The sequence below is a fragment of the Agelaius phoeniceus genome, chromosome 1 (assembly GCF_051311805.1).
Source record: "Agelaius phoeniceus isolate bAgePho1 chromosome 1, bAgePho1.hap1, whole genome shotgun sequence".
NCBI lineage: Eukaryota > Metazoa > Chordata > Aves > Passeriformes > Icteridae > Agelaius > Agelaius phoeniceus.
In genome coordinates, this window is record NC_135265.1 from 156,232,009 (window position 1) to 156,259,525 (window position 27,517).

Consider the following 27,517-nt stretch of genomic DNA (forward strand, 5'->3'; position numbering starts at 1 on the left):
AGCTCCATCCCACCTGTTCCCAATGGCATCAGAGCTCCCGGGGAGGGTCCCTGGGACCTCCCTCCTGCAGAGCCCAAGAGCTGCTCTGCTGCAGGCACAGGTCGCTCCCACGGGAGCCATTTGCACTGAGATCCATAATTTCATGGAATTCTGGAAAATCTCACCCCACTGCCATGGGCAGGGACACCTCCCACCAGCCCAGGCTGCTCCAAACCCCGTCCAAGCCTGGCCTTGAGCCCTTCCAGGGCCGGGGCAGCCACCTCCTCCCTGGGACAGAAGGAGAACATCAGTATGGATCTGGTCCATAAATGTATTTGATGGATCCTTGTGACAAGAGCTCCAAGCCCTCAGTGCTCCCACTGCCAGAAGCATTTGGTTGCTTCCCTGCCTGGCTCCTGCATGTCAGGGCCAGGTGGTTTGGGGTGGTTTGGGGTGGTGTGGGGTCAGTGGCTGGCCCTGACGGGCGAGCGGGTCAGGCTGTCCCTGTGGCGCCGCGCTGCTGTGAGCTGGAGGCAGCGGTTCTCCCGGAGCAGCTGCTCCTGCTGGTCCTGCAGCTTGATCCTGGTGTCCCTGAGGAGCTGGCAGTGCTGCAGGAGGCCCATCAGCTCGTGGCGCAGGAGCCTGTTCTCGGCCTTCACCTGCTCCACGTGCTGGATCAGAGCCCTCATGGCCACCTCCTGCGCGCCCCAGGTGAGCTGCTGCATCCTGCGGTGGAACTGCTGCTCGCACTCGGCCTTGTCCTGCAGGAACTTGCTCCTGACGGCGTGGGTCTCCTCGGCGCAGCGGATCCTGGTCACCCGCAGCTCCTTCTCCAGCGCCTTCACCCTCTGCTCCGCCTGCACCTTCTGCTCCTTGTAGGGCTCCAGCTGCCGCAGCTCCGTGTCCAGGCGCGAGGCCTCGGCCTCCGTGTCCTCCAGGGCGCTCCGCACCTCCCGCTCCTTGCCGGCGTAGCGCGGCACCAGCTCCTCCTTCTGCGCCTGGATTTGGACCAGGTCCTGGCGGTTCTGGTCGCTCAGGGTGATGATCATGCCCGGGGGGTCCTGGCTGAGCTTCGCCCCGCAGCACAGGTAGGAGTGGCTCTGCTCCTCAGTGCGCTGGGCTTCCTTCTCCAGGTGTTTGGTGCCCTGCAGGAGCTGCTCCGCCCTGCCCAGGTAGGTGTCCAGGTGTTGCGAGAGGATCCTGCATTCCTCCTGCAGGTACAGCTTCCTCTCCCGGACGGGGTCCTCCGTGTCGCTGCTTTCTTGGGGTGGCTCTTCATCCTTGCTTTTCTTTGTTTTGGATGCCATATTCCATCAGACGGTGAAAAACTGAAACAGAGGGGAAAAAATGGCACCTCAGGGTTTTTGCCCCAGTCCTGCCCTTGAGTTTCCAACTGGTTCCTCCAGCAGCTCAAATGTTTGACCCAAAACTGTTTGGTGCCATTCCTGGATTTGCATTTCCCATCCTGATTTGCCTCAAGAGAGAAACAAAAATGCACATTTTTAAAGATTTCCCCTTTTTTGCTGTATAGTGTTGGGATATTCCTGCAGTTTGGAGGAAAAAGTGCAATTCTGCCCTGTTCCTCCCTCACTAATTCCAGTGTTTGAAGAGGCAGCTGCATCCCAAACCAGTATCTCACATCCCAATTTCAGGAGACTCTCTTTTAAAAAAATATTTGTCAGCATTCATTTACTGAGATTCAGGTTTTTTAAACACTTTTTAAGCATTAATTTCAGGATTGGCTGAATTTCTGAACTATTTATTCCAGTGTAGAATGCTGGAATTTTCAGGATTTAGAGCTGGAGTCTGACAAGTCTGATGGTTTCAGCGAATATTTGTAATTACAGATTCTCATTTCCTAATACAACCCATGTAAATTCTTAAGGAAAAAACCACAAAATTCCAGAAGATGGGTGAAAACCAGAATGAATCCAGTAAAATCCCAGCCCAGGCTACAGGGATTTGGGGAATTTCGGGGGGTTGGTGCAGGGGATGTGTGAGGGTCAGAGAATTCCCCCGTCCCCGTGGGAAAAGGACGAAGTTGGGGTATAAAATGTGGTGTTTTAGGGCACTGACCTTCCCTGCAGCCAGGTTTTCCCGGGTCCCACGGCTCTTGGCTGGCTCTGTGTGTTTGAGCCGTGTCCATGGAGATGAGCTGAGGTCACAGGGGGGCCCTGCAGGGGGATCCCACCCAGCCAGGTTCCACTGTGGGGTCTGGGAGATGCAGCAGGACAGAGGGGGAAAGGGGCACTGACTTCCTCCTCGCCTGCCCGGGTGTGCCAGGGCTCCTTCCTCTTCCTCACACTCTCCTCCTCTGTGAAAAACACCAGTCACTTGTTTCTAAAATTTGAAGAGTTTAATAGTAATAAAATGGTTATAAAAATAGCAATACAATTAAGAGTAATATTAATCTGGACAATTCCTAATCCAATAATTTGTATTAGGACAATACAAGACAATAAAAATAAAGAGTTACGGACAGTCCGGGTACTTCTTTCTGGGCAAAATAAGCCCGAAAAAGGACCCACGTTAACAGAGGATTAACCCTTAAAAGCAACAGCCTGTTGCATATTCATGCACCTCATCCATGATGCATAAATTCCATTCAAACACAGGATTCTGGCTGGGCAGTGTCAGCTTCTTCCTCTGAATCCTGATGGTGTCTTCGGGGCTGACCGAGGCGGGAAGTTAATTTCTTCTGATAAGGGAGCAATAAATTCCTTTTTTCTGAAAGATTTAACTGTCCTGTGCCTGCTATCTTGCTGCAAGTTCTCTCTTTGAAAAAGTATCTTACATAGCATAGTTTCTATTTTAACATTTTGTTATAACCTAAAACTATATTTAACACACTACTTAAGAAAATTAACACGGCACAACTTTCTAACATAACACATATAATATTCATTTTAATATTTGCAAAAAGCCAATCATAAAATACAAATTTTTCACAGCCAGAGCTGGTGTGCCCAGAGCCGGGTCCCTCCCAGCACCAGCGCCGCCGGTGCCGCGGGGCGGAGCCGACTCCGTTTCCCAGGGCTCTAGTTCCCGTTTCCCGGGACTACATTTCCCAGGATTCCATTTCCCAGGACTCCATTTCTCAGGACTCTGTTTCCCATTTCCCAGGACTCTCCGTTTCCCGTTTCCCAGGACTCCATTTCCCAGCATTCCGTTTCGCAGGACTCCATTTCCCAGCATTCCATTGCTCAGGACTCTATTTCCCATTTCTCAGGCTTTATTTCCCAGCATTCCGTTTCCCAGCACTCCCTTTCCCGTTTCCCGGACTCCATTTCCCATTTCCCGTTTCCCGGACTCCATTTCCCAGCATTCCGTTTCCCAGCACTCCATTTCCCGTTTCCCGGACTCCATTTCCCAGCATTCCCTTTCCCAGCACTCCATTTCCCGTTTCCCGGACTCAATTTCCCGTTTCCCGGACTCCATTTCCCAGCATTCCCTTTCCCAGCACTCCATTTCCCGTTTCCCGGACTCCATTTCCCATTTCCCGTTTCCCGGACTCCATTTCCCAGCATTCCCTTTTCCAGCACTCCATTTCCCGTTTCCCGGACTCCATTTCCCATTTCCCGTTTCCCGGACTCCATTTCCCAGCATTCCCTTTCCCAGCACTCCATTTCCCGTTTCCCGGACTCCGTTTCCCAGGCGCACCCGCGGAGGGCGGCGCGGCCCGGGAGCGGCCGGGAGCGGCGGCAGGCCAGGGCGGCGGAGCCGAGCGGAGCGGAGCGGGGCGGGGGCGCTGCCGCAGCCGCAGCGGGAGCAGCCCGGCCCGGCCCGGCCCGGCGCGGCGCGGCCCCCGCACATCCGGGCGCTGCCGCAGGCCCGGCCCGTGCTCCCGTGGCGGCGCGGCCCGGGTGCTGCCGGCCGGCCCGGCCCGTGCTGTGGCGGCGCGGCCCGGCGCGATGCTGCGCTGCATGCCGCCGCTCTGGCGCTGCAACCGGCACGTGGAGGCGCTGGACCGGCGGCACTGCTCGCTGCAGGCCGTGCCCGAGGAGATCTACCGCTACAGCCGCTCGCTGGAGGAGCTGCTGCTGGACGCCAACCAGCTCCGCGAGCTGCCCAAGGTGAGCCCCGCCGCGCCGGCCCCGCCGCTCCCGAGCGCTATCCCGGCCTGCGCCGCCCCGCCCGGCCCGGCCGAGCCCTCCCGTGCTCCGCGGCCGGCACCGAGCGCTTCGGGGGGCCCGGGGCTCCGTGCGGCCATCCCGGGCCGGGGAGGAGCCCCTCGGCCGGGAGCGGCATCGCGGCTGACGCCCAGCGGGATAAAGAGGTCCCCTGTACCCTGGTCATCGGGATAAAGGGGTCCCCCTGCCCGCCCGGGGGATGCTGTACCCGGGTCAGTGGGATAAAGGGGTCCCCTGCCCGCCCGGGAGATCCTTTACCCGGGTCACCGGGATAAAGGGGTCCCCTGCATTCCCGGGAGATCCTTTACCCGGGTCAGCGGGATAAAGGGGTCCCCTGCCCGCCCGGGAGATCCTGTACCCGGGTCACCGGGATAAAGGGGTGCCCTGCCCACCCGGGAGATGCTGTACCCGGGTCACCGGGATAAAGGGGTCCCCTGCATTCCCGGGAGATCCTTTACCTGGGTCAGCGGGATAAAGGGGTCCCCTGCCCGCCCGGGAGATCCTTTACCCGGGTCATCAGCCCTGTGACAGTCACAGCCACTGCCAAGCCAAGCATAGCATGAATTAAAAAACTCTGGTCTAGGCAGTAAGCTGCAAAAAGTGTCAGGTAAGTTAATGAAAAGTGATAGAACTGCTTTGTAGTTATGATCATAACTATGATGCTGGAGCATCTCTGCCATGCTGACAGGCTGGGGGTGTTTGGCCTCAAGAAGAGAAGCTCTGGGGAGAGCTCAGAGCCCCTTGCAGCACCCAAAGGGGCTCCAGGAGAGATGGAGGGGCACTTGGGACAAGGGGGAATGGGGGGAATGGCTTCCCACTGCCAGAGGGCAGGGTTAAAGGCGTTATTGGGAAAAAATTATTTCCTGAAGGATGGTGAGGCCCTGGCACAGGCTGCCCAGAGCAGCTGTGCCTGCCCTGTTCCTGGCAGGGTCCAAGGCCAGGTGGGACCGGGCTTGGAGCAGCCTGAGACAGTGGAAGTGGCCCTGTCCGTGGCCAGGGATACCTGTCCATACACACTTCCCTCATGGAAGGGGAGTAGGACCGAGTGGTGTTTGAGATCCCTTGCATCCCAGCCCAGTCCATGATCTGGGGCTGCAGCCTGCACTTGCAGCTTCTGTTCTGTCCAGCACAGAGCTCTGCCCACAGGAGCACCAGGATAAGCTGCTCCATGCCACCATGAGCCCTGCAGGGCTCAGGATGGAGATCTGCCCTGCTGCCAGCTTGGCCCAGCATCTCCTGCCTCCCCAGGGTTTGCTTTTGCAGGGCAGGGTGCTGGGACGGGGGAGCTCTCGTGGTTGGTCCTGGAGCACCATCCAACCATGGTGTTCCCTTTCTTCCTGGGATGCTGCAGGTGGGAATTTGAGCCTGCCTCTGGGGAAGGAAAAGGCTTGGAGACAGTAACTGGGCTGTGGGATACTCTAGAGGAAGTTTCATTGTGTATCCCCTTTGGAAACTGTGTGATTTTTAAAAGTTATTGAAGTTCTGCCTGTGCCAGAGAGAGGAGGTGTTTGGCTGCCCTGTGTTTGGAGAGATGCTCTTCAGGGAATGCTGACTGAGTTGTGTGTTTATTAAAAAAATTGAGAGGTGGGTCATTAGCTTTCAATGTTTTTGTTGAGTACTGACATGTTACGGATTTTGCCATCAAGTGTAGATAAAATAAACCCTTACTAAGCAGAAACTCAGTTTTGATTCAGGCCAGAGTGATTTGGTTCAGTTTTGTTAACACATACAAACATCCACACCTGAGCAGGTTCTCTTGTGTGGAAGCAGCAGTTGCTGCTCTGGTGTTTTTGGGTTCAGTTTCTCTTTCCTGCTTGTCTCTTCCTGGTGAGCTGGGCTGCCTGTGGCATTCAGTGTGAGGCTGTTCAGGTGTGGAGACACCAGTGAGAGCCTCTGAGCTCTTCTCTCAGGTAGCTCAGCATCTTGCTGTACTCTAGGCAGAAAGATTTCCCAGGCTGCTGGAAAATGTGTGTGTTGTGGGCAGGCTGGGGCTGGGCATGGCTGTGAGTCTGTCTGCAGAGGAGGTGATTGTGACACACCCACGGAGCAGAACCTTCTGGGCCCTGTGCTCTCAGCTCTGTGTACCCTGCTGAGCAGCCACAGCCTGGCCTTGTGCTGCACTGGACCCCTGGAACTGGGACAGACTGGGGTTTGTGAGCTTGGAAGAGCATCTTTAGGATTCTAAATGCAGATTTTACACTGGGTTTTTGCTTAGTCTATAATTGTGTGGGTGCAATGCTGCCTGTGATGGCAGGTGCTGTGTGCGTGCCCTCAGTGCCCTCCTGAGCCACCCAAAGAGCTTCTGTGTCACAGAGCTGTGGCATCTGTTCAGCCTGGAGCATCAGAGCTGCTTCCATGGCCTGTGCTGGGCTCACGGGCCCATCTCTGGCCTGTGCTGGGCTCACAGGCCCCTCTCTGGGTTATCCTGGGCTCACAGGCCCCTCTCTGGCCTGTGCTGGGCTCACGGGCCCCTCTCTGGGTTATCCTGGGCTCACGGGCCCCTCTCTGGGCTGTGCTGGGCTCACGGGCCCCTCTCTGGGTTATCCTGGGCTCACGGGCCCCTCTCTGGGTTATCCTGGGCTCACGGGCCCCTCTCTGGGCTATCCTGGGCTCACAGGCCCCTCTCTGGGCTGTGCTGGGCTCACGGGCCCCTCTCTGGGCTGTGCTGGGCTCACGGGCCCCTCTCTGGGTTATCCTGGGCTCACGGGCTCCTCTCTGGGTTATCCTGGGCTCACGGGCCCCTCTCTGGGTTATCCTGGGCTCACGGGCCCCTCTCTGGGCTGTGCTGGGCTCATGGGCCCGTCTCTGGCCTGTGCTGGGCTCACGGGCCCTTCTCTGGGTTATCCTGGGTTCACGGGTTCCTCTCTGGCCTGTGCTGGGCTCACGGGCCCCTCTCTGGGTTATCCTGGGTTCACAGGCCCCTCTCTGGGTTATCCTGGGCTCACGGGCTCCTCTCTGGCCTGTGCTGGGCTCACGGGCCCCTCTCTGGCCTGTGCTGGGCTCACGGGCCCCTCTCTGGGTTATTCTGGGCTCACGGGCCCCTCTCTGGCCTGTGCTGGGCTCACGGGCTCCTCTCTGGGTTATCCTGGGCTCACGGGCCCCTCTCTGGGCTGTGCTGGGCTCTCGGGCCCCTCTCTGGGTTATCCTGGGCTCACGGGCCCCTCTCTGGGTTATCCTGGGTTCACGGGTTCCTCTCTGGGCTGTGCTGGGCTCACGGGCCCCTCTCTGGGCTGTGCTGGGCTCACGGGCTCCTCTCTGGCCTGTGCTGGGCTCACGGGCTCCTCTCTGGGCTGTGCTGGGCTCACGGGCTCCTCTCTGGGCTGTGCTGGGCTCACGGGCCCCTCTCTGGGCTGTGCTGGGCTCACGGGCTCCTCTCTGGCCTGTGCTGGGCTCACGGGCCCCTCTCTGGGCTGTGCTGGGCTCACGGGCTCCTCTCTGGGCTGTGCTGGGCTCACGGGCTCCTCTCTGGGCTGTGCTGGGCTCACGGGCCCCTCTCTGGGCTGTGCTGGGCTCACGGGCTCCTCTCTGGCCTGTGCTGGGCTCACGGGCTCCTCTCTGGCCTGTGCTGGGCTCACAGGCTCCTCTCTGGGTTATCCTGGGCTCACGGGCCCCTCTCTGGGTTATCCTGGGCTCACGGGCTCCTCTCTGGGCTGTGCTGGGCTCACGGGCCCCTCTCTGGGCTGTGCTGGGCTCACGGGCCCCTCTCTGGGCTGTGCTGGGCTCACGGGCTCCTCTCTGGCCTGTGCTGGGCTCATGGGCCCCTCTCTGGGTTATCCTGGGCTCACGGGCCCCTCTCTGGGCTGTGCTGGGCTCACGGGCCCCTCTCTGGGCTGTGCTGGGCTCACGGGCCCCTCTCTGGCCTGTGCTGGGCTCACGGGCCCCTCTCTGGGTTATCCTGGGCTCACGGGCCCCTCTCTGGCCTGTGCTGGGCTCACGGGCCCCTCTCTGGCCTGTGCTGGGCTCACGGGCCCCTCTCTGGGTTATCCTGGGCTCACAGGCCCCTCTCTGGGTTATCCTGGGCTCACGGGCTCCTCTCTGGGCTGTGCTGGGCTCACGGGCTCCTCTCTGGCCTGTGCTGGGCTCACGGGCTCCTCTCTGGGTTATCCTGGGCTCACGGGCCCCTCTCTGGGTTATCCTGGGCTCACGGGCCCCTCTCTGGGTTATCCTGGGCTCACGGGCCCCTCTCTGGGCTATGCTGGGCTCACGGGCCCCTCTCTGGGCTGTGCTGGGCTCACGGGCCCCTCTCTGGGCTGTGCTGGGCTCACGGGCTCCTCTCTGGGCTGTGCTGGGCTCACGGGCCCCTCTCTGGGCTGTGCTGGGCTCACGGGCTCCTCTCTGGCCTGTGCTGGGCTCACAGGCCCCTCTCTGGCCTGTGCTGGGCTCACGGGCCCCTCTCTGGCCTGTGCTGGGCTCACGGGCCCCTCTCTGGGTTATCCTGGGCTCACGGGCCCCTCTCTGGCCTGTGCTGGGCTCACGGGCTCCTCTCTGGGCTGTGCTGGGCTCACAGGCCCCTCTCTGGGTTATCCTGGGCTCACGGGTTCCTCTCTGGGCTGTGCTGGGCTCACGGGCTCCTCTCTGGGCTGTCAGTTCCCGTTCTGGAACCTCCTGGCAAAGAGTTATGAGAGGAACAAATGGAACAGAGCAGTGAGATGCTGGTCCCCTGGTCTCAGGAGATGGAGTAAAGAGGATGGGGAGAGCAAGGGGTGTGACCAGACCCAGTGTACAACAGCTTTGCATAATGGAGGTGAAGGCTTTCAGGGTGTCTGCATCTGTCTGGGAAAGGTGGTGAAAGGTGGAGCCATTCCCCAAACCATTCCCCATTCCATGGCAGGGGCCTGGAGGGTGAATGATGGCCCAGAGGAGGGGACAGGGAGCCGCTGCTGCTGCTTGCAGGAGAGCACTGAGTGCAAGCAAAGAGGGCTCAGTTCAGAGCTAATGACATCATTCTTCATGCAAAATGTAGTTTAACTGAGCTGCAGAACCACTTGGCATATGGCATAACAGTGCTGTGGGTTAGCACGAGCTCAGGAGAGAGCTGGAGCAGTTCAGGAAGGAGAAAACAACCAAAACTGAGGGTCTGCAGAGACACCACTGTGTGTTTGCACTCCCTCCTGAGAGAGGCCTGGAGGGAGTTTGGCTTGGCTGTACTCACACTCTTCCTTCCCAGCCCCTGTCTGGAGCTGCCCAGGGCTTTCTGTGGCCATGCTGGGTGTCCTCCCATCCCCAGCCAGAGCTCAGTGCCCTCACAGGTGAGCATCAGGTGCACCTGAAGGGAGAGCAGCCCCAAATGCTGCTGCTCCTGAGAGCAGCCAGGGAGTGTGGGCATGCCAGAGGATGGAGACATGCTGGGCAGAGAGAGCAGAGTCCCCTCTGTCCCTCCCTTCCCAGCCCCTCCAGGTTCCCTGTGGCTGCTCCAGAGGCACGTGAGGAGGAGGAGGAGGAGATCTGCAGGAACAAGGAAGCAGGTTTGACCCACCTTAGGTGTGACCCAGTGTGTGTCCTGAAGGTTCCCTGAGCTGTGCCAAGGTGCCTTTGGTCCCAGGCACACAGGTCACTGCAGGAAGGGCGTTTTTTGAGGATATTCCTGTTGGCAGGGACAGACACCTAAGGCAGGAGTAGGAATCTGTGTGGTATGAGGTGAATACAGTGATGAAAATTGAAAATAAGCTGCCCTTCCACCAGGAGGAGGGAAGGTGGGAGCGCTGGGTTAGGCACACGCTGTCCCTGAAGGATGGTGCTGGGAAGGCTCTCTGGCTGGGGCAGGGGGATGATTTCCAGGTGAGGAGCCCTTGATGGAAACAAGGCCTTTTTGGGAAGGAGACACTGGGAGGAGGAGGAGGAGGAGGGTTTGTGCTTGTCATGAGGTGGAGAAAGGGCAGTGTGCTTGTTTCACAGGAGGGGCTGCACGTGCCCATTCCCTGGGAGAGGGTCTGAAGGACACAGGGATGGGAAGATCTGTCAGAAAAGTGGGAATAAGAGAGCAGGCACAGCCCTGGGCAGCAAGGTTGTGTTTGAGGGGCTCAGGCAGGGCTTTTAGGGAAAGAATTCCCTGTGGAGGTGATTTTGGAGGTGAAAGGATTGGAGGGGTGGCTTTTGGGAAGGTCTCTTGAAAATCCCTGAGTTTATATGGTTTATCTGAGTTTAATGGTTCCTCTTCTGAGGGTTTCTTACCCAGCACCAGCTGGGTGTTTCAGACTGGCTTTTCTGTGTCCTTATTTCACCTGCTTCAGAAACATGGCATCTCCTGCTCTTTCTGTGGCACCGTTTTCCTCTGCAGGATTTCCAGTGCCCTTTATGCTGGTGCTGTGCTCCAGATCCCATGGGATGCTCTGCCCTTCTCCTGGATTTCTGAGTGACACTGCTGTGCCTTCCTCGCCTCTCCCTCTCTCCATCCTGCAGTGTCAGGTCCTCTTCTGGCTGCTCTTGCTTCTTTTTCACCTGTCCCTTGTGGAAACTTTGCCTGTTTTGAGCCTAAATTTCCCCTCAGGGTGGCTGTGCTTGGGCAGTTTGGAGGGATGGATTAAATCTGTGTGGGAGCATCTGCTGCCCCATTGCAGGGATTTGCTGACAGGGCGATACCACACGATTTAATGGAAAATGATAAATTCCCCTTGATAAGCTGCTTGTGCTTTCCACGAGGGTGTCTGAATTCCAGAGGTGGAAAACACTGGCTCTGTGCTGATTTCTGCTGTGCCCATCTTGCAGAGAGTGGTGGCTGCAGGATCTCTGCAGGAGCAGGGTGCAGAGCAGTTTGGTGGTGAGAGTTCTGGAGGTACAGCTGGCTAAATCACTGTGTTGGAGCTGCATAACAACACCGTCATCCAGGCCACTCCTGAGCACTTGAGAAGTACAGGTCTCACTCAGCAGGAAGGAATGAACACATTCCATGGAATTTGGAGCACTCGGAGGTGGCAAACAGAGCCGGTCACAACCCAGAAGGATCCAGAGACTCTTGGTGTGCTTTTGGAGGAGTGCTCCAGTTTGGAGTGTGGGGAGGGAGGCTGGAGGAAGCCTGGGTGGAGCAGAGCTGGTTGGACCTGGTGTAGGAGGACGAGAGGGTGGAGCTGAGTAGGAACTGAAATCCTGAACAAGTCTGAGCAGAGGGAGGAGACCTCGGAGCTCTGGTGTGTCAGCATGTGCCTGACCCTGTGCCCAGGGACAGGCTGCTGGACACCTCCCGGGGCAGTGCTGGGCTGGAAGTGTCTGAGGCTGTGGGCTGTGCAGAGGGGGAACCCCAGGGCTGGCTGTGGCCCCAGGCCTTTTAGCAGTGCTGGTGCTGAAGAGGGAAGCCCCAGGCTTTTCTCATACAGGGGCTGCAGTTCCTCACTGCAGCTCCCATGCTGCACTGAGCCCAGTGCAGAAAACACTCTTCTGACTGCCAGTGAGCTGATACCCACTTGCACTGGAAGCTGTGGGAGACACTGGGGAGAGGAGCCCATTTCTGTCCAGGGCAGGTCCTGCCCTGTTTGGGCTTGTTGCTGTTTGCATCATATCAAGGCCCTTTGAAACCAGCCAGGTTCCAGCAGCTCCTCCATCATGGCAAGGCCCTTTGAAACCAGCTGGGTTTCAGCAATTCCTCCATCATGGCAAGGCCCTTTGAAACCAGCCAGGTTCCAGCAGCTCCTCCATCATGGCAAGGCCCTTTGAAACCAGACAGGTTTCAGCAACTGCTCCTGTTTGGCTGCCGTGGCCTGGGGTGAGAGCATCCCCATGCTGTGTTTAGAGCCAGGATCCCACCAGGAGCTGGGATCCCACTGGACCTGGGAGCCAGGATCCTGCCCAGGGCCAGGATCCCACTGGGATTTGGGATCCCACCACACCCGGGAGCCAGGATCCCATTAGGAGCTGGGATCCCACTGGGAGCCGGAATCCCACCACACCTGGGAGCCAAGATCCCACCAGGAATCAGGATCCCACTGCGCCTGTGAACCAGGATCTGCGGGGGGCTGGGATCCCACTGCACCTGGGGTGGGCTGCACCCACTGCACTGCCAAGATCCCACCAGGAGTCAGGATCCCACTGGGAACCAGAATCCCACTGCACCCAGGAGCCAGTATCCCCCCAGGAATCAGGATCCCACTGGCAGCCAGGAGCTGGGATCCCACCAGCAGCCAGGATCCCACTGCACCCGGGAGAAGCTCAAGGCCATGCTTGTCCCTCTCTCCCAAAGCAAAAAGGGGCCTCGCAACACTAATTAAGAGCAGCTTTTAATTTCCTGGCATGTGAAGGCTGTAAGGAGGATCTTGGGGTTTATTTACTTCCATGGAAGAGTAAAGCTTCTCCTTCTAATCTCTCTGTATTAATAGCCCTTCCCTGAGAAAGTCAGGGAGCCAGGAGTGCTCTGTGGAGCCAGCCTTGGAGCCTGCCAAGGCTTGATGTGGGGTGGGCACCTCCTCTCGCTCTGGATGTGGCTCTTTCTATCCCAGGCTGTGTCAGAGCTGCAGCTGCATTTGCTTAACAAAACCAGCCAACAAACTGGTTTCACTTGCTGGTTGTGGGACTCGTGTGTGGAGCCAGCACAGCTCTTTGCAGGGTGCTTTGCAGGATTCCAGCAGCCCTGTGGGTTACTGGGACAGCTGGATGTGTGTTTGTCTCTCCAAAAGCCATATGTCCTGCATTGCTGCTGCCCAGAAAGTAGAATAAATGCAGGCCATCTCCCCTGCACCCTCCCCTGGTGACAGCAGAGGTGTAGGATCTGTGCTGGGGTGGCAGCAGCCAAACACAGGCTCAGTCATGGAGAAAAGAGCTGATAAAACTCTTGGATATACGAACAGGGAACAGGAAGGAGGCACACAGGTGGATTTTATGCTTGAGGTCTGGGAAAGGGAAGTGACTGTTAGCATTCAGTTCTCTGAGGTGTGTTCAGCTCTGTGGCACAGGTGTGGGGGTGCTGCCAGCCTGTGTCTCCCCACCAGCTCTGGCCTTGGAGGGGGTTCAGGTGTGTGAAACGGGAGGTGCAGAGGCAGCTGGGCAGTAGAGGGGTTTAGAGGAGTAAGAAATGATGAAAATTCAGGTGGCCATGGTTGGAATGGCTCTGCCTCTCACCAGCCCTTGCTTGGCACTGGTTTGGTACCTGCAGGGAGGCCAGAGGTGGAAGCACCTGCTCATCCTTCCTGGGTTCTTCTAAAGCTCTCTGTAGGTCGCTGCTGGGTGATTTCACACCTGCCCCGTGTGTGCTGCTGCCAGCTGGGTTTGCTGTGCCCCTCTTGGGGCTGGTTGCCAGTGTCAGGTCCCCAGCCCCAGCTGCTGTTCCCAGGGCTGTCTCTGATGTGGCATTGCAGAGGCCCTGCCTGCTCCTCCCAGGTGTCTCAGGTTCCCTTTGGTGCTGCTGAGGATCTGCCAGGGAGAATTATTCATTGATGGCTGGAGGTAGGGGCAGGGCTGGGTTAACCCCTTCAGCTCTCCTCTGACCTGCTCTGTGTGTTTGCTGCATTCTGGGGCCTGTTTTGGCATCTCCCTGGCAGGAGCTTGGCTGAGGCAGGGGTGGGGCGTGGTGGATGGAAGGATGGATGCTCAGCTGTGTGCTGAGCAGGGGGATGTGGCAGCACAGCACCTCTGTGGGCTCTGGCTCCTCGCTCCATTCCTGGTTCGGGGCATTTACTGGTGTATGTCTGAGCTGTTCCCCTGGAGCTGCTCCAGCACCTTCTTCCTTGTCCTCTTCCTGCTCAGGGGAGGTGTTTGGGTACACTTAACTCTTCCTCAAGACTTCTCCAGTCCCCCAGATGTGCTTTCCTGCACCCCAAGGGTACAGGCTGCCTTTGAGTCCCCCACTTTGCACCAGTTACTGGGCTTGGTCTCATTGCCATGTCCCTGAAACATTCCTAGTTTCAGGGTTAGACCTGGTTTGTTGGGTTTTTTTGGTGGTTTTAAGGTGCCTCACTGTGCTGGAAATGTATCTGTTGGATAAACCCACTTATGATTTCTGCCTCTGGAAAACACAATCTGATTGAAAACAATTGCAACAGGTTATTGTATAATACAACTTTTGGCATTTTTCCCCTCTGCTAATAGCTGTGGCATTACAGATCAGTCAATTACTTTTTTTGTAGTTGCAAGTTGACCCTTCTTTGCTGAGAGGGTGGTGTAGAAGTACATGGTGTCCCTTGGCTGAATTGTGGGGCTGGTTCCCAGTGTTCCATCAGGAACTAGAGGGACTGTGAAATATGGTTTATGGATAATTAGTTTCTTATTGATAGAGATGGAGAAATTGGAATGCAAAATACCAGCTTGTGGTTCTTCCTATGTGTTCTCAGCTCTCTAGCTGAAGCTGAAGACAATGGGCATCCCTTGCAATGTTTCCTGTGAAAGTTTCTGTACATTGAAGTGGAATACAAAGGAAATACCCCAACAGCTTCTAGAACATGTCAAAATCATATGAATTTCGGTAACACGAAGGAAGTTTATTAATTTTGTGCATATCCACTGGAGTTCTTCAAAACATGAAACCATTAGGGTATATCAGAAATTAGTGAGACCCAAAAAGAGGCATTTGGATGATAATGGAGCTCATGAGAGAAGCACTCCTCCTTAACACCAGGACTCAGTGGGGACAAGGCATCTGTTTCCTGAAAAATTAAGACTCTGAATTATGCTGCTTTTCAATGAGAAACAAAACTAATGCCTGCTGTCATTTACCATGAAAAAATTGTCAGAAAGTACCACATATCTCACTGACTCAACAGCTTGGTGATCAGAGGTATTCATCAAAATTTTAGAAACATCACATCCTGAATGAAAAACCAAGGAGGAGGTGATTCCTGAGATGCAGGTGTGCCAGGGAGGGGCCTGGCTGGGAAAACTTAAATGTTCAAATCAGAAAGGGGCAGAGGTGCTTGGGTGGAAGCTGGGGTGTGCTGGGTTTGGCTGCTTCACCTGCACCCAGGATGCTCTCCCTGAAATGATCTCCACAGCTCTCTCCAGAGTAATGATTTCACTCCAGTGCTTCTCTACATGCACAGTTAAGAATTTCTTCCATGTATGTAATTTAACCAGGCAGGAGGCACCTGCTCTGCAGCAGCTGGAGGAGACAGCACTGCATATAACATCACTGAACATGTAGAAATACTTTTTTATAATTCTCTAGGAGAATTATAGGAGATTGGCCTACTACTCTGACAGAAGGTACTTGAGGCTACACTATTTTAATGCTTGATACAGGAATACCACCAGATTAAAATGTGATTTGGATTTTTTTTTTTTTCCAAAAGCAAAAGCAAATTTTTTAAAGTGACTGAGGTCCTTAAAGTAGGTACAATGTGTAGTGGTTCTGTTATGGAAAAAATTAGTCACAGAATCATTGAGGCTGGAAAAGACCTTCAAGATCGAGTCCTACCTTTGAACACTGTTTTGTCAACTAAACCACAGCCCTCAGTGCCATGATTATTTTGTATATTCCAGTATATTTATATAGTGGAATATATTAAATATATTCATTCACAGACCAAGGTGGAGGCTGTGAGTGCTGGGGTTGTATGGAATATGGCCTGCACATATTCCATTGAAATATATGGAATAATATACTATATATATATGAATAATATACTGTATATATATGAATATATATATATATATATATATACATACATATTTATATACTGGAATATATGAAATATATTCATATCTTTACAGTATATTATTCCATATATTTCAGTGGAAAGTGCCCCTGAATGCCCTGTGCCTGCCACAGGCAGTTCTGGTCCTTCCTTTCTTGCCCCATCCCACTGCACAGACCCAGGTGGGGGCTGTGAGTGCTGGGTTTGTGCTGAGGGCGCCTCTTCACCCAGCCAGAGGCGGCTGCTGCTGCTGCTGCTGCTGCTGTCGCCTCGTGTGGAGGATCAGCGTGGGAGCACCGATCACTCCCCAGCCTCGGCAGCAGGGGGATGCTGGTTGTGGTGTCTGGGTTGAATCCTGGCTCAGCACTGCCCTTCTGGGGTTGGTTTGTTGTTTCACCTGGAGCAGGGGCTGCTCCCTGCTCCTGGCCGTGTGCTGTGTGCCCAGCAGCTGCTGCCCCGGCCCCTCTGAAGGGGACAGCATTCCTCAGCCCTGCTGCAGCTGCCAAGCCTTGGCTCCCAGACAGTCGCTTTGTCTTCGCTGGAATGTATTCCCAGCCCCTGAGTGCTTTTAGATTTTGGCAGTGCATTCCTCAGGGCCCGATTGGGGTTAAATAGTCGGAAATCCGCCGGGCTGCAGGGGAGGGCCGTGTGGGGCTGGCAGGGAGCCGCCTGCTGGGGCTGCCCTGCTGCTCCCTGCCTCCAGCGTGGGCAGGAGCGTGTGGGGCCGCTCCTGTGGCTGCCCCAGTGCCCCTGCCCTGCCTTACCAGCCCCTCTGTGCCTCTCCTGCTGCAGGCACACAAGGAGCGTCCTCTCTGTCCTCTTCTCCATGCCCTCTGCCATGGCTCTGGCTGCAGAGCTGAGCCTGGCTGGCATGCCAGCAGTGTCTCTTTGGGACTGAATTGCCACCTTTCAGGTGCTGGTGACCGTGTGCCTGCAGCCACAGTCACTAGTCATGTCCCTCATATCTTTCCCTCCAAGTTGTGTCTTCCTCCTTGATTTTTTTCCCCTGCTTTTGCAACATCTGTGAAGTTAGTTTTGGCCTCTTTTGGTCCTTTGCACTGCACCTGATTTCCTCCCAGACCACTTTCTTGTAGTCACTAAATCTCTGGATTTTCTGGGGTTTTTTTGTTGGTTTTTTTTTTCTTTTCAATTGCATTTCATTTGATCATATCTCCTTTCCAGAGTCTCTTTTCTATTTCACAAGATCCCATTTTGAGGATCGTTTTGTTTCCAGGCCACAGTTCACTAGCCTGGAAGTAGTTCAGGATGTGGCTGTAAATGCTGTGAGGAGGGGAGAAGGTAGCACTGGTGGTAAATTGCCACCTCTCAGGTGCTGGTGACCGTGTGCCTGCAGCCAGAGTGTTTCACTGGCCTGGAGGTGGTTCAGGATGTGGCTGTAAATGCTGTGAGGAGGGGAGAAGGAAGCCCTGGTGGGGTGGGACAGCTGGGAAGGTGTGGTGTTGGGGGGCAGCTGGTCTGTGTCCAGTGCCTGAGGTGGCTCAGACCAAGTCCCCAGGTAAAGGACACCTGCAGGGTGGCTGTGGTGCCCTCCCTGTGGCACCAGGGTGCCCCTGGGGCTGCTCTGCTGGAGCTCCACACTGATGTTCCCACCTCTCAGCAGTGTGATAGCTTGTTTGACCTCAGCTCGGGTTAACTCAGTTATCCTCATCAAATTTCAGTGATTCTTCTTGGATTGAGCTATTCTGGGAAGCACCATTGCCTTCCTGGTTTCTGTCTGTAGGGAGAGGTGTCTCTTGGGTTTGCTGCACTGCTGTTACCTGGAGGCACTGGGCTGTGCTGGAGGTGAGTCCTGCTCTGCTGAGGGAGCTGTGCAGCCTCTGGAGCCGGGCCTGGGCTGCCCAGCCATGGCACACAGGTGTGGCAGGTCCTGTGGCCTCACCTGTGCCATGCTGCCTCGGAGCACTGGGAAGTGCTGGGTTTCACCCTAGAGCTGATCAGCTCCTGGCTGTTTTGCTTTGCAGCCACTGCTTCCAGCTCCTCCTGACTCTGTCCCAGGCTGGATTCCCCCAGAGACAAGGCACTGGCACGGGTGTGAGATCTCTCAGCACACCTGTGGAAGGAGGGCCCCAGGTCTCTTCACACTTCACCTGTAGGTGTCTGAGGCAAATTGGGTGTCCCAGTGCCCAGCTGTGGAGCATGCAGCAGGTCTGCTTCCTCCAGGGACAGGAGGAACATGCTGAGCCCATGTTTAACCAGGAAAATGGAAAGGAAACACAAGGCTCAGATGCATGAGCTGGTTTTGCTGCCAGCATTTGAGGAGCTGCTGTGTTGCAATGCTGACAGATGGATGGACAGACACCTCCTGCCTGCAGTGCAGGGTCCCATGCATTCATCCAGCCTGGAGACAAACTCAGAGCTCATCCAGGAGCCCAGCCCGTGGTGGCATGGGAAGCGGGCCTTCCTGCTGGTGAATCACAAGGAGCATTGTAATTATTTTCCTGCTGCACAGTCTGATGCTGCCTTTAATTAAACATGTGCTGTCCTGCTGGAGGCAGGGATTGCTCCAGCAGGGCTGGACAGGTGAACTTGAAATTCTCTTAGGAGAAACGAGGGGTGAGGAGACTGAGGAGCACCTGAGCATGGGCACTTCCAGGGCTGAAGGGTTGGCAAAACCTCTGCCTTGGAGCCCCGTAGCTCCTGTTGGAGGAGCGGTCACACAACAGGCACTGCTGGGGTGCTCGGTCCCTGAAGAAAATCACATGTTACCAGCACTGCTGGCCCGGGGCTGGTGTCTGGGGCAGCCTGACTTGTCACAGGTTGTTTTTGGGGAAGAGGAGTGTGGGAGAACAGGTTGTAAAAGAATAGAGACGGTGCTGAAGGCAATCTCACCCCTGATGAATTGCAGCTGTACTAATTACCAAAGACTGGGAACAGCCTTGCCCTTAATAGGTCACAGCTGTGTCCAATAAGGACGGGTGTTAGAAAAGAGGGGGTTAGCTGTCTGAGAGTGCTTCAGAGTCAGAGCTTGCTGGCTGTGCTGTGAGCAGGAAGGGCCAGGATGTGCTGTGAGGGACAGACAGGGTCGGGTGGCTGTGCAAGGGACAGGAAGGAGGTGGCTGGTCCTGCAGAAAGAAGAGGGAAGGCGAGAAGGAGGCAATGTTGTGTGGAGCTGCCCAGGAAGTTTACAGAGAAGGTATGAGAGCTTTTTTCACTGTAGGATAATAAACTGATGGTGCCAGTCAGTTTGAGTCTGCTGTTAATTGGTGCCAAACACCAGCTCTGATAAATGGTGCCCCATGTGAGGAGAGGACACCTACAAGAGAGGAGGTGTCTGAGCCCTGCTGTTTGGGCAGCAGAGCTGGGAGCACCATGGTGGTTTGGCTGCAGGAGCAGATTCTCTGTCCCATTCCAGAGGCAAGATTGTGCTTGTGGTGTAGAGTCTGTTCCTGATTCCAGCTGTGCAAATTGTCACACCTGGTTCCGGAGCCCTTGGCCTGAGTGTGACATTGCTGTGGCTCTGTGGTTAAGCTGGTGCTTGCCTCCTCTTCCCCTGACACGTGTCCTGCCCTGCTCTAGCAGTGCTGCTGTTTGTTACCTGCGGAGGTTCTGCACTGGAACCTGCCTAAAGCTGCTTGGCTGGGGGAGGGATGTCCCCAGAGCCGGTGGGGACACTGAGCAGCCTCCCCTTTCCTCTCTGCTGTTGGCAGAAGGGTCCTGGGGCCAAGGCAGCTCCAAGAGCTGTCTGTGCTGAGGACAGCATGGCTCCTTCTCCACAGAAACTGGTGGAGTAGCCCAGCTGTCTGTCTGTCTGTCCTCCTCTGTGTCTTCACCGATGGGGATGGCTCTGGTACAGGTGAGGACATGAGGTGATGCTGGGGAACAAAAACTCCCCCATGTCCTGGCTCCCATGGCATGATCAGATTAGGCACCAGGTGAAGGGAGAGCTGGAGCTTAGCCCTGGTTAGGCCAGAAACCCTTTTTTGTAGCCTCAGGAAAACAAAGGTTTGGACAAGAGTGGCGGTGCTGACCTGGGAGGGGGGGATCAGCTCGCATGCAGACACGTTTGGTGTTTTCCAGGTGCCAGGCTCAGCAGCCAGACACGTTCTGTGTTTCCTTGGCAGTGCAGCTGCATCTCCTGCAGGTGGGACAGGAGCACCCAGGGCTGGAGTTGCCATTGTGGGCACAGGGATGGGCACGGGGCTCGGTGCTTGCTGCAGGCACCAGCAGGCTGCCAGGGGAGCTCAGTGCCTCTGTCCCTGACCCTGCCAAGCTCCCTCAGGGTGTTCCAGGCCTGCAGCCCGTTCCCCCTCCTGCCTGAGCAGCTGCAGCAGCGCCCTGGGCCAGCGTGGGGGTGGCTGTGGTGGCCCAGCACTGTCACCCCAGAGCCAGGCTGCCTTTCTGTCCCCAGTCCTCATGGCTGGCTTTCCAGGCCTGCCCTTGGGACTTGGCTGTTTGTGGGAAACAGCATAACTGAGTGGTGGCTCAGAGGGTTTGTCCTGAGCCTTTTATCCATTGTCCTTTCTCCTTTTCTCATTTTCCACCTCTTGGTCTGCCTGAATGAATGAGTGGGGGGCGGACCAAGGCTCTGCCAAGCATCAGCTGCAGCAGGAGGGAGATGTGGGGGTGGTGTCTGAATTCCTGGCATCACTGGACACTGTGGTTCTCTTAGATCACCTAACAGCTCCAGCAGCCCTTTGTTCATGTCCTGGGGCTCTGCTGCAGCCTCAGCACTCTTGCTGGGAGCTTCACAGACACGTCACATCAGCTGGAGAAACACAACTTGAAGGCTTGGTCATGGCAGAGAGGGCATGGAACCTGCTGCAGACAGTTCCTTAAGGACAGAGAATGGGCTTAGAAGGCCTTTGAGATTCTGCTGTATGTGTGCGTGTCACGTGTGCCTCTGCTGTGTGTGTACATGTGTGTGACTGCTGTGTGTGCGTGTCTCATGTACCTCTGATGTGTGAGTACATGTGTGTGTGCATGTCACATGTGCCTCTGCTGTGTGTGTACATGTGTGTGACTGCTGTGTGTGTGCATGTCTCATGTGCCTCTGCTGTGTGAGTACATGCGTGTGACTGCTGTGTAAGTACATGTGTGTGACTGCTGTGTGTGCATGTCTCATGTGCCTCTGATGTGTGAGTACATGTATGTGACTGCTGTGTGTGCGTGTCACATGTGCCTCTGATGTGTGAGTACATGTGTGTGACTGCTCTGTGTGCATGTCTCATGTGACTGATGTGCGAGTACACGTGTGTGACTGCTGTGTGTGCGTGTCATGTGACTCTGCTGTGTGAGTACATGCGTGTGACTGCTGTGTGTGTACATGTGTGTGACTGCTGTGTGTGCATGTCTCATGTGCCTCTGATGTGTGAGTACATGTATGTGACTGCTGTGTGTGCGTGTCACATGTGACTCTGCTGTGTGAGTACATGTGTGTGACTGCTGTGTGTGCATCTCATGTGACTCTGATGTATGAGTACATGTGTGACTGCTGTGTGTGTACATGTGTGTGACTGCTGTGTGTGCATGTCACATGTGACTCTGATGTGTGAGTACATGTGTGACTGCTGTGTGTGCATGTCACATGTGCCTCTGCTGTGTGAGTACATGTGTGTGACTGCTGTGTGTGCGTGTCACATGTGACTCTGATGTGTGTGTACATGTGTGTGCATGTCACATGTGCCTCTGATGTGTGTGCATGTCACAAGACATTGCTGTGTGTGCACCCCCTGCCCCAGGTGCTGCAGCTGACCTCTCTCTGAGCAGAGCTTGGACTGCCTGGGACAACAGGTCCCTCCCAGCCTCTCCCCCTGCGTGGCTCTGCATTGATCTGTGCTGCAGGTTGCCTTTTGGAATGAGCTGCTGTCCCTGACAGCCTGTCCCTCCTCCAGAACCTTTTGCTGTTCTGGGGCTGTTGGCTCTCCAGAACATCCCCTGCTGTCTGGACATGCCCTGCAGCTCTGTTCTGGAGTCTGCAGGGCCTGGGACGCCTGCCTGGTGCTGCTCTAGGCTGCGAGGACAGGTTCAGTCTCTGGGGCAGGGCAGGAGGTGCCTGCTGCAGGTTTGGAGCAGGACAGTTGTTTCCCCATGCAGGGAGTGAGCAAGGGGTGTAGGGGGATACAGTATGGGTAAATGAACGTGGTGTAGAATGTAATCTTATCCCCAAATTACTAAAGATTAGGAGCAGGCCTGATGTTAACAGGCCACACCTGTAGCAAATAAGTAGAGTGGTATAAAAGTGTGGATTGGTGGGAGCTGGAGTTAGTTGGCTGCTGCAAGGACAAGGAGGAGTTGGTGCTAGAGGAGCTGCCTACAAGAAACATCAAGGAGGTATGAAACTCTGGCAATATGGAGCCTTTGCAATGTAATGACAATAGAACTCTTGCACTATAATGACAGCACAGGGGTCCTGTTGTCCCTGCTCAGGAGTGGCTCGTCTCCTTATCCTGATGTTGGCCAGTGCCTCTTCCAGTGCCACCCATCCTGCTGCTGCTGCTGGCCCATTGTGCCACGCAGGGTTATGAGGGCAGAGGGTGTTCCTGGCTCAGGTGGCATCTCCTTCCTCCTGGGAGCACTCTGCTTCCCTGTGGACCTGGAGCTGTGCCCTGCCCGAGGTACAGGCACGCCTCGTGACTCCCCAGGGGCAGGGACTTGGGTGCCTGTGCCCCTGGCTGGCTGGAAAGCTCTGCCATGGGTGTTGGGCAGCCTGGAGAATCATGTGCAGGGTCAGCCGCGGGTGCCTGGGGCTGCCCAGGTGTTCCCCTGCTCAGCAGGAGCCAGAGGTGAGTCTGCCAGGGGAGGCTGTGTGTGCTGCTACCAGTGTGTCTGGTTTCCCAAACCGGCTGAGCCTGTTCCTGTTTCTGTGGGTAGCCCCAGTCCAGCCCTGTGTGGGGTGTGGGAATGTTCCTGGGGCAGGACTGGCCTCCCCTCTGAGGGTGAGCGTGGCTGGGCTGGCTCTGCCTCACAGAATCACAGAATAATGAGGTTGGAAGAGACCTCTAAGATCATTGGGTCCAACCTATGCCCTAACACCTCAAGCAGACTATAGCACCCAGTGCCATGTCCAGTCTTTTTTAAACACACCCAGAGATGGTGATTCTACCACCTCCCTGGGAAGAGCATTCCAGTGCTTTATTATTCTTTCAGTGAAAAATTTCTTCCTAATATTCAACCTATACCTTCCCTGACATAGCTGGACACTGTGTCCTCTGGTTCTGTCAGTGCTGCTGGGTGGAAGAGACCAACCCCACCTGGCTACAGCCTTCCCTCAGGAAGGTGTAGAGAGCAAAAAGTCATCTCTGAGCCTCCCCTTCTCCAGGCTGAACAGCCCCAGCTCCTTCAAATGTTCCTCATAGGGCTTGTGTTCCTCCTCTTCTCCAGGCTAAACAGCCCCAGCTCCTTCAAATGTTCCTCACAGGGTTTGTGTTCTCCTCCAGGCTGAACACCCCCAGCTCCTTCAAACATTCCTCACAGGGTCCTCTTCTCCAGGCTGAACAGCCCCAGCTCCTTCAAGCGTTCCTCACAGGGTTTGTGTTCCTCCTTTTTTCCAGGCTAAACAGCCCCAGCTCCTTCAAACATGGCTTGTGTTCTTCTTCTTCTCCAGGCTGAGCACCCCCAGCTCCTTCAAGCGTTCCTCACAGGGTTTGTGTTCCTCCTCTTCTCCAGGCTGAACAGCCCCAGCTCCTTCAAACATGGCTTGTGTTCTTCTTCTTCTCCAGGCTGAGCACCCCCAGCTCCTTCAAATGTTCCTCATAGGGTTTGTGTTCTCCTCTTCTCCAGGCTGAACAGCCCCAGCTCCTTCAAACGTTCCTCACAGGGTTTGTGTTCTCCTCCAGGCTGAGCACCCCAGCTCCTTCAAGTGTTCCTCACAGGGTTTGTGTTCTTCTTCTTCTCCAGGCTGAGCACCCCCAGCTCCTTCAAACGTTCCTCACGGGGTTTGTGCTCCCAGCCCCTCACCAGCCTCATTGCCCTCCTCTGGACACTCTCAAGCATCTCAACATCCTTCCCAAACTGGGGGCCCAGAACTGGACACAGTGCTTGCCTGCTGCAGGCTGACCTGGAAGGGCTCATTTTGGGCACAGCTTTGGCTGTCACCCTGTGATCCTGCTGTCAGCACTGGGTATTCCTCTTCCATAAACTGATGCCAAATGCAGTGCTCTGGATCAAGAGGCTCGCTAATAATTGCGTGGGGCTTTCATCCTTTCTCTCTCCTGCATAGATCAGCCAGTTGGAACGGGCCCAGAGGAGGCCACAGAGATGATTAGAGGGCTGGAGCACCCCTCCAGTGATGAAAGGCTGAGAGACCTGGGATTGTTCAGCTGGGAGAAGAGAGGGCTCTGGGAGACCTTAGTGCAGGCTTTCAGTACCTGCAGGGGCTGCAGGAAAGCTGGACAGGGACTTTGCACAAGGACTTGGAGGGACAGCACAAGGGAAAACAGCTTCCCACTGCCAGAGGGCAGGGGTGGATGGGACATTGGGCAGGAATGGTTCCCTGGGAGGGTGGGGAGGCCCTGGCACAGGATCTCCAGAGCAGCTCTGGCTGCCCCATCCCTGGAAACGTCCAAGGCCAGGCTGGATGGGGTTTGGAGCAACCTGGGCTGGTGGAAGGTGTCTCTGCCCATGGCAACAAGTGGGACTGGGTGGTGTTGAAGGTCCCTTTCTACCCAAACCTTTCTATGGTTTGGCACCCCAAAACTGCCACCACATAACTTCCAGTCAAAACAGAGTTCAGCACTGAAAACCCAGTTCCAGGTGTCTCCATTCTCCAGTTTAGGGGGAAAAAACCCACCCTGTGACAAGGACAGGATGCAGAAAGGAAGAGACGGGTCTGTAGAGGGGAGCTGTGGGACTTGTGGGTGTGTAGGGATTGTGGGGTGTCACTGGGCAGGGTTTGGCTCATGAGGAACCCCCAGATTCTGCTGGTTCCATCTCATGGGTGCTGTTGACCCCCCTCAGTATGTGACTGGCAGCAGCAGCGAGGGGTCTTTGAGGGGTTTTATTGGTTTCACAGAGGCTGTGACCCACTGGAGCCAAGAGGCTGCCCTGGAGGGATCTTTATTTGGTGGAGCCAGGGGCCCAGAGGCGTTTTGGGCCATCCCCCATGGTTTGAGCAGCCTGCTCTGGCCTCATCCTGATCCTGTCCTCAGCAGGAGGCTGGGCTGGAGATCTCCCAGGTACCTTTTAACATGAATTATTCCATGTATATCATGGGTGATATGCAAAGGATTGGAAGGATGTTATATCAGGTTATAGCTCAGTCCGTTTTGACTGAAAAATCCATGGGTCTGGGTTGCCTTTTTTGACTTTTTAGAAGACTGAAGTACCTGAATTTAGTTTCAGAACTTAGCAAAAACACTTGGATGTGTTTGCATACATTTGGCTCTCAAGGGGCTGCTGAGGGAGGATGTTACAACTGAAAACCTGCTGAAGCCTGAATTTCACAGTTTTCTGCCTTTTTTTTTGCAATGTTGTCATTTTGTGGAGCATTTCTTATCTGTTGGCATATGGCTTTTACAAACTCTTTATACCTGTCCCTAATTAGTGACTATTTCATATATTTCCAGTTGGCTGCACTGTGGCTGCTCTGGGTACTGTAAGAGCTCATGTCCCTGAATTTGAATTGTAGGACAGTTTTGTAGCTGTTTTCTGCCTTATCTACCCTGTGAATACTCCCATGCTTCAACAGAGAATATCTTTGTAATGCACCCTGCTTTGCAAAGGCTTTTTCCCCCAGTTACACCCAGCTGCTATTATGTTGGTAACCCCTAATCTTTAGCTTTTTTGCTTTTTTTTTTTTTTTTTTTTGTTAGTGATAACTTCCATCACATTCTGAACTGCTGGAATATTCCTGTGCTGGTCCTTGTGGGCTTTGGGCTGCCAGGAAACAGGGAGAGATTGGGCTTACCTTTTTTCTTTTTTTTCTTCAAACTTTTATTTTTAATGTACTCTGAGTCCAGTTTGGACATTGAGGGATATGGGTTGGGCAGATTTGGTGGTGTTTTATTTTATAAATCAGAAAGCGTTGAAGCTGGGGGAGTTTCTCTTTATTTGAGATATTAAATGTGGTGCCAAATCCAGGGGTTTGCTTTGTCAGCTCTGGGAATTGGGGTAAGCTTTGATTAGCAAAAGGGATAATTGCCAGTCTGCAGAGACGTGTAATCAAGGCTTCACTCTTAGTTCTGGTAAGAATTTTTTAATCAGTTTGTTCTCACTTTCAAGTGTCACAAGTGAATCTCCTGTGCAGCCTTTGCTTTGAGTTGTTGGGCTGAGCTGGAGTCTTCAGCTCCCAGAACACTGAGCTGGAAATGACGTGGAAATTCATGTCAGAGGCAGCGTTTGCAGCTCTTGGTCACATCCTCTTGCCATCTCTCTTTGGCAAATGTAAATCCTGCATTCAGGCACGAAAACACTGTGATTCTCACGTTTGTTTTTCTGGCTACCCCTGATGGCTGTTGGCTGGTTTTACTTTTTGTCACATCTAAATGTTTTATTCAGGTCCAGTGTAAGTGATTCTGCCGAGTGGGATGCAGCTCCTGCAGCTCTGCACATGGGCTGTGCCCAGCTCTGGCAGTGCCAGGGGGTTTAGAAACCTTTTTTCTAAGAAAAAGGAAGGAGCTGGGAGCTGCTGCACCACACACAGCCTGGGTTTATTCATTTAATAAATCTAATATCATTTAAAAGTGTGGAGATGTGTTCTGAGGCCACCTGTGCCAGGGCAGCAGTGCTGCAGCCTGGGCTGGGGTGCTCAGCCCCTGTGGTTATTTTCCAGTGTGCAGACTCTGGCAGGCCAGCACCATGTCTTGTCTGGAATTTCCTTGCATTCTAAAATTAGGAGAAGGCTCTAGGAAACAATAGCAAATCAAGTCTGTAAACTCCTGCTCCCCTGGACCTTTGTTGTCATTTAGACTTTCACCCACTTCCTTTTCACTGAGCTGGTCTGCATTAGATAAACAGAGTTAAACAGGGCCACTGATGAGCTGGTGAGAGGGGTTATTTTTTAAATTTATTTACTCATTACACAATTATTATAATTCTTTAGGACATGAGAGGTGTGAAGTTCCCATCAGTGCTGTTCATCCCTGGTCACTCCCCTTGCAGAGTGGAAGCAGGGCAGCAGCAGGGGCTGTGCTGGGGTTTGTGCCCCTCAGACACACACACCTGTGCCCAGCAGTGTGTCCTGTGGGGCTGGGAGCTGCAGAGCCTTGGGTGTGTGCAGAAACTGCTCCAGGTACACCTGCAGAGCTCCTGGTTGTCACTGCAGGAGGGGAGCAGCTGGCCTGTGCCCTGTGCATCTTCTCAGGGTCTGTTTGCTCCTCCCTTGTCTGCTCTGTGCTCTCATTTTCCACAGTGTTGGGGGTCCTGGGGGTGCCCCACCCCTGAAGGTACCTGCAGGTGTTCCTGGGGAGCTCTGCCCAGTGGCTCCTGTGCAGGTGGGCACCTGGAGAGGCACCAGGAGTTCCTGGGGAGCTCTGCCCAGCAGCTCCTGTGCAGGTGGGCACCTGGAGAGGCACCTGGAGTTCCTGGGGAGCTCTGCCCAGTGGCTCCTGTGCAGGTGGGCACCTGGAGAGGCACCAGGAGTTCCTGGGGAGCTCTGCCCAGCAGCTCCTGTGCAGGTGGGCACCTGGAAAGGCACCTGGAAAGGTATCAGGAGTTCCTGGGGAGCTCTGCCCAGCAGCTCCTATGCGGGTGGATACCTGGAAAGGCACCAGGAGTTCCTGGGGAGCTCTGCCCAGCGGCTCCTGTGCAGGTGGGCACCAGGAGAGGCACCAGGAGTTCCTGGGGAGCTCTGCCCAGCAGCTCCTGTGCAGGTGGGCACCTGGAGAGGCACCTGGAGTTCCTGGGGAGCTCTGCCCAGCAGCTCCTGTGCAGGTGGGCACCAGGAGAGGCACCTGGAAA

General features: G+C 55.1%; 2 protein-coding genes across 26 annotated transcripts in view; one reads left to right on the forward strand and one right to left on the reverse strand.

Moving 5' to 3' along the window:
• Positions 1-296: 296 nt before the first annotated feature.
• CCDC166 (coiled-coil domain containing 166) lies at positions 297-3,180 on the reverse strand. 2 transcript variants are annotated; one of them, XM_054634291.2, is made up of 3 exons: positions 2,560-3,180; positions 2,056-2,293; positions 297-1,307 (listed from the first exon to the last, which is right to left on the reverse strand). In XM_054634291.2, exon 3 carries the CDS (start codon positions 1,284-1,286, stop codon positions 444-446), a length of 843 nt encoding a protein of 280 aa, XP_054490266.2. In that variant the 5' UTR covers positions 1,287-1,307; positions 2,056-2,293; positions 2,560-3,180; the 3' UTR covers positions 297-443. The 2 variants fall into 2 exon arrangements, with proteins under 2 accessions (XP_054490266.2, XP_054490255.2); XM_054634280.2 differs by having other exon boundaries at positions 2,056-2,319.
• A 426-nt stretch (positions 3,181-3,606) lies between these two features.
• The window catches only part of SCRIB (scribble planar cell polarity protein), a 143,763-nt gene continuing 119,852 nt past the window's right edge, over positions 3,607-27,517 (forward strand). For 20 of the 24 annotated variants that reach the window (XM_077190182.1, XM_077190219.1, XM_077190249.1 and 17 more), the window contains exon 1: positions 3,608-4,052. In XM_077190182.1, the coding sequence (XP_077046297.1) occupies positions 3,891-4,052 (162 nt within the window). In that variant the 5' untranslated portion in view covers positions 3,608-3,890. Of the gene's footprint in view, positions 4,053-27,517 lie in introns of all 24 variants that reach the window. The other 4 variants (XM_077190247.1, XM_077190208.1, XM_077190296.1 and 1 more) reach the window with 2 other exon arrangements.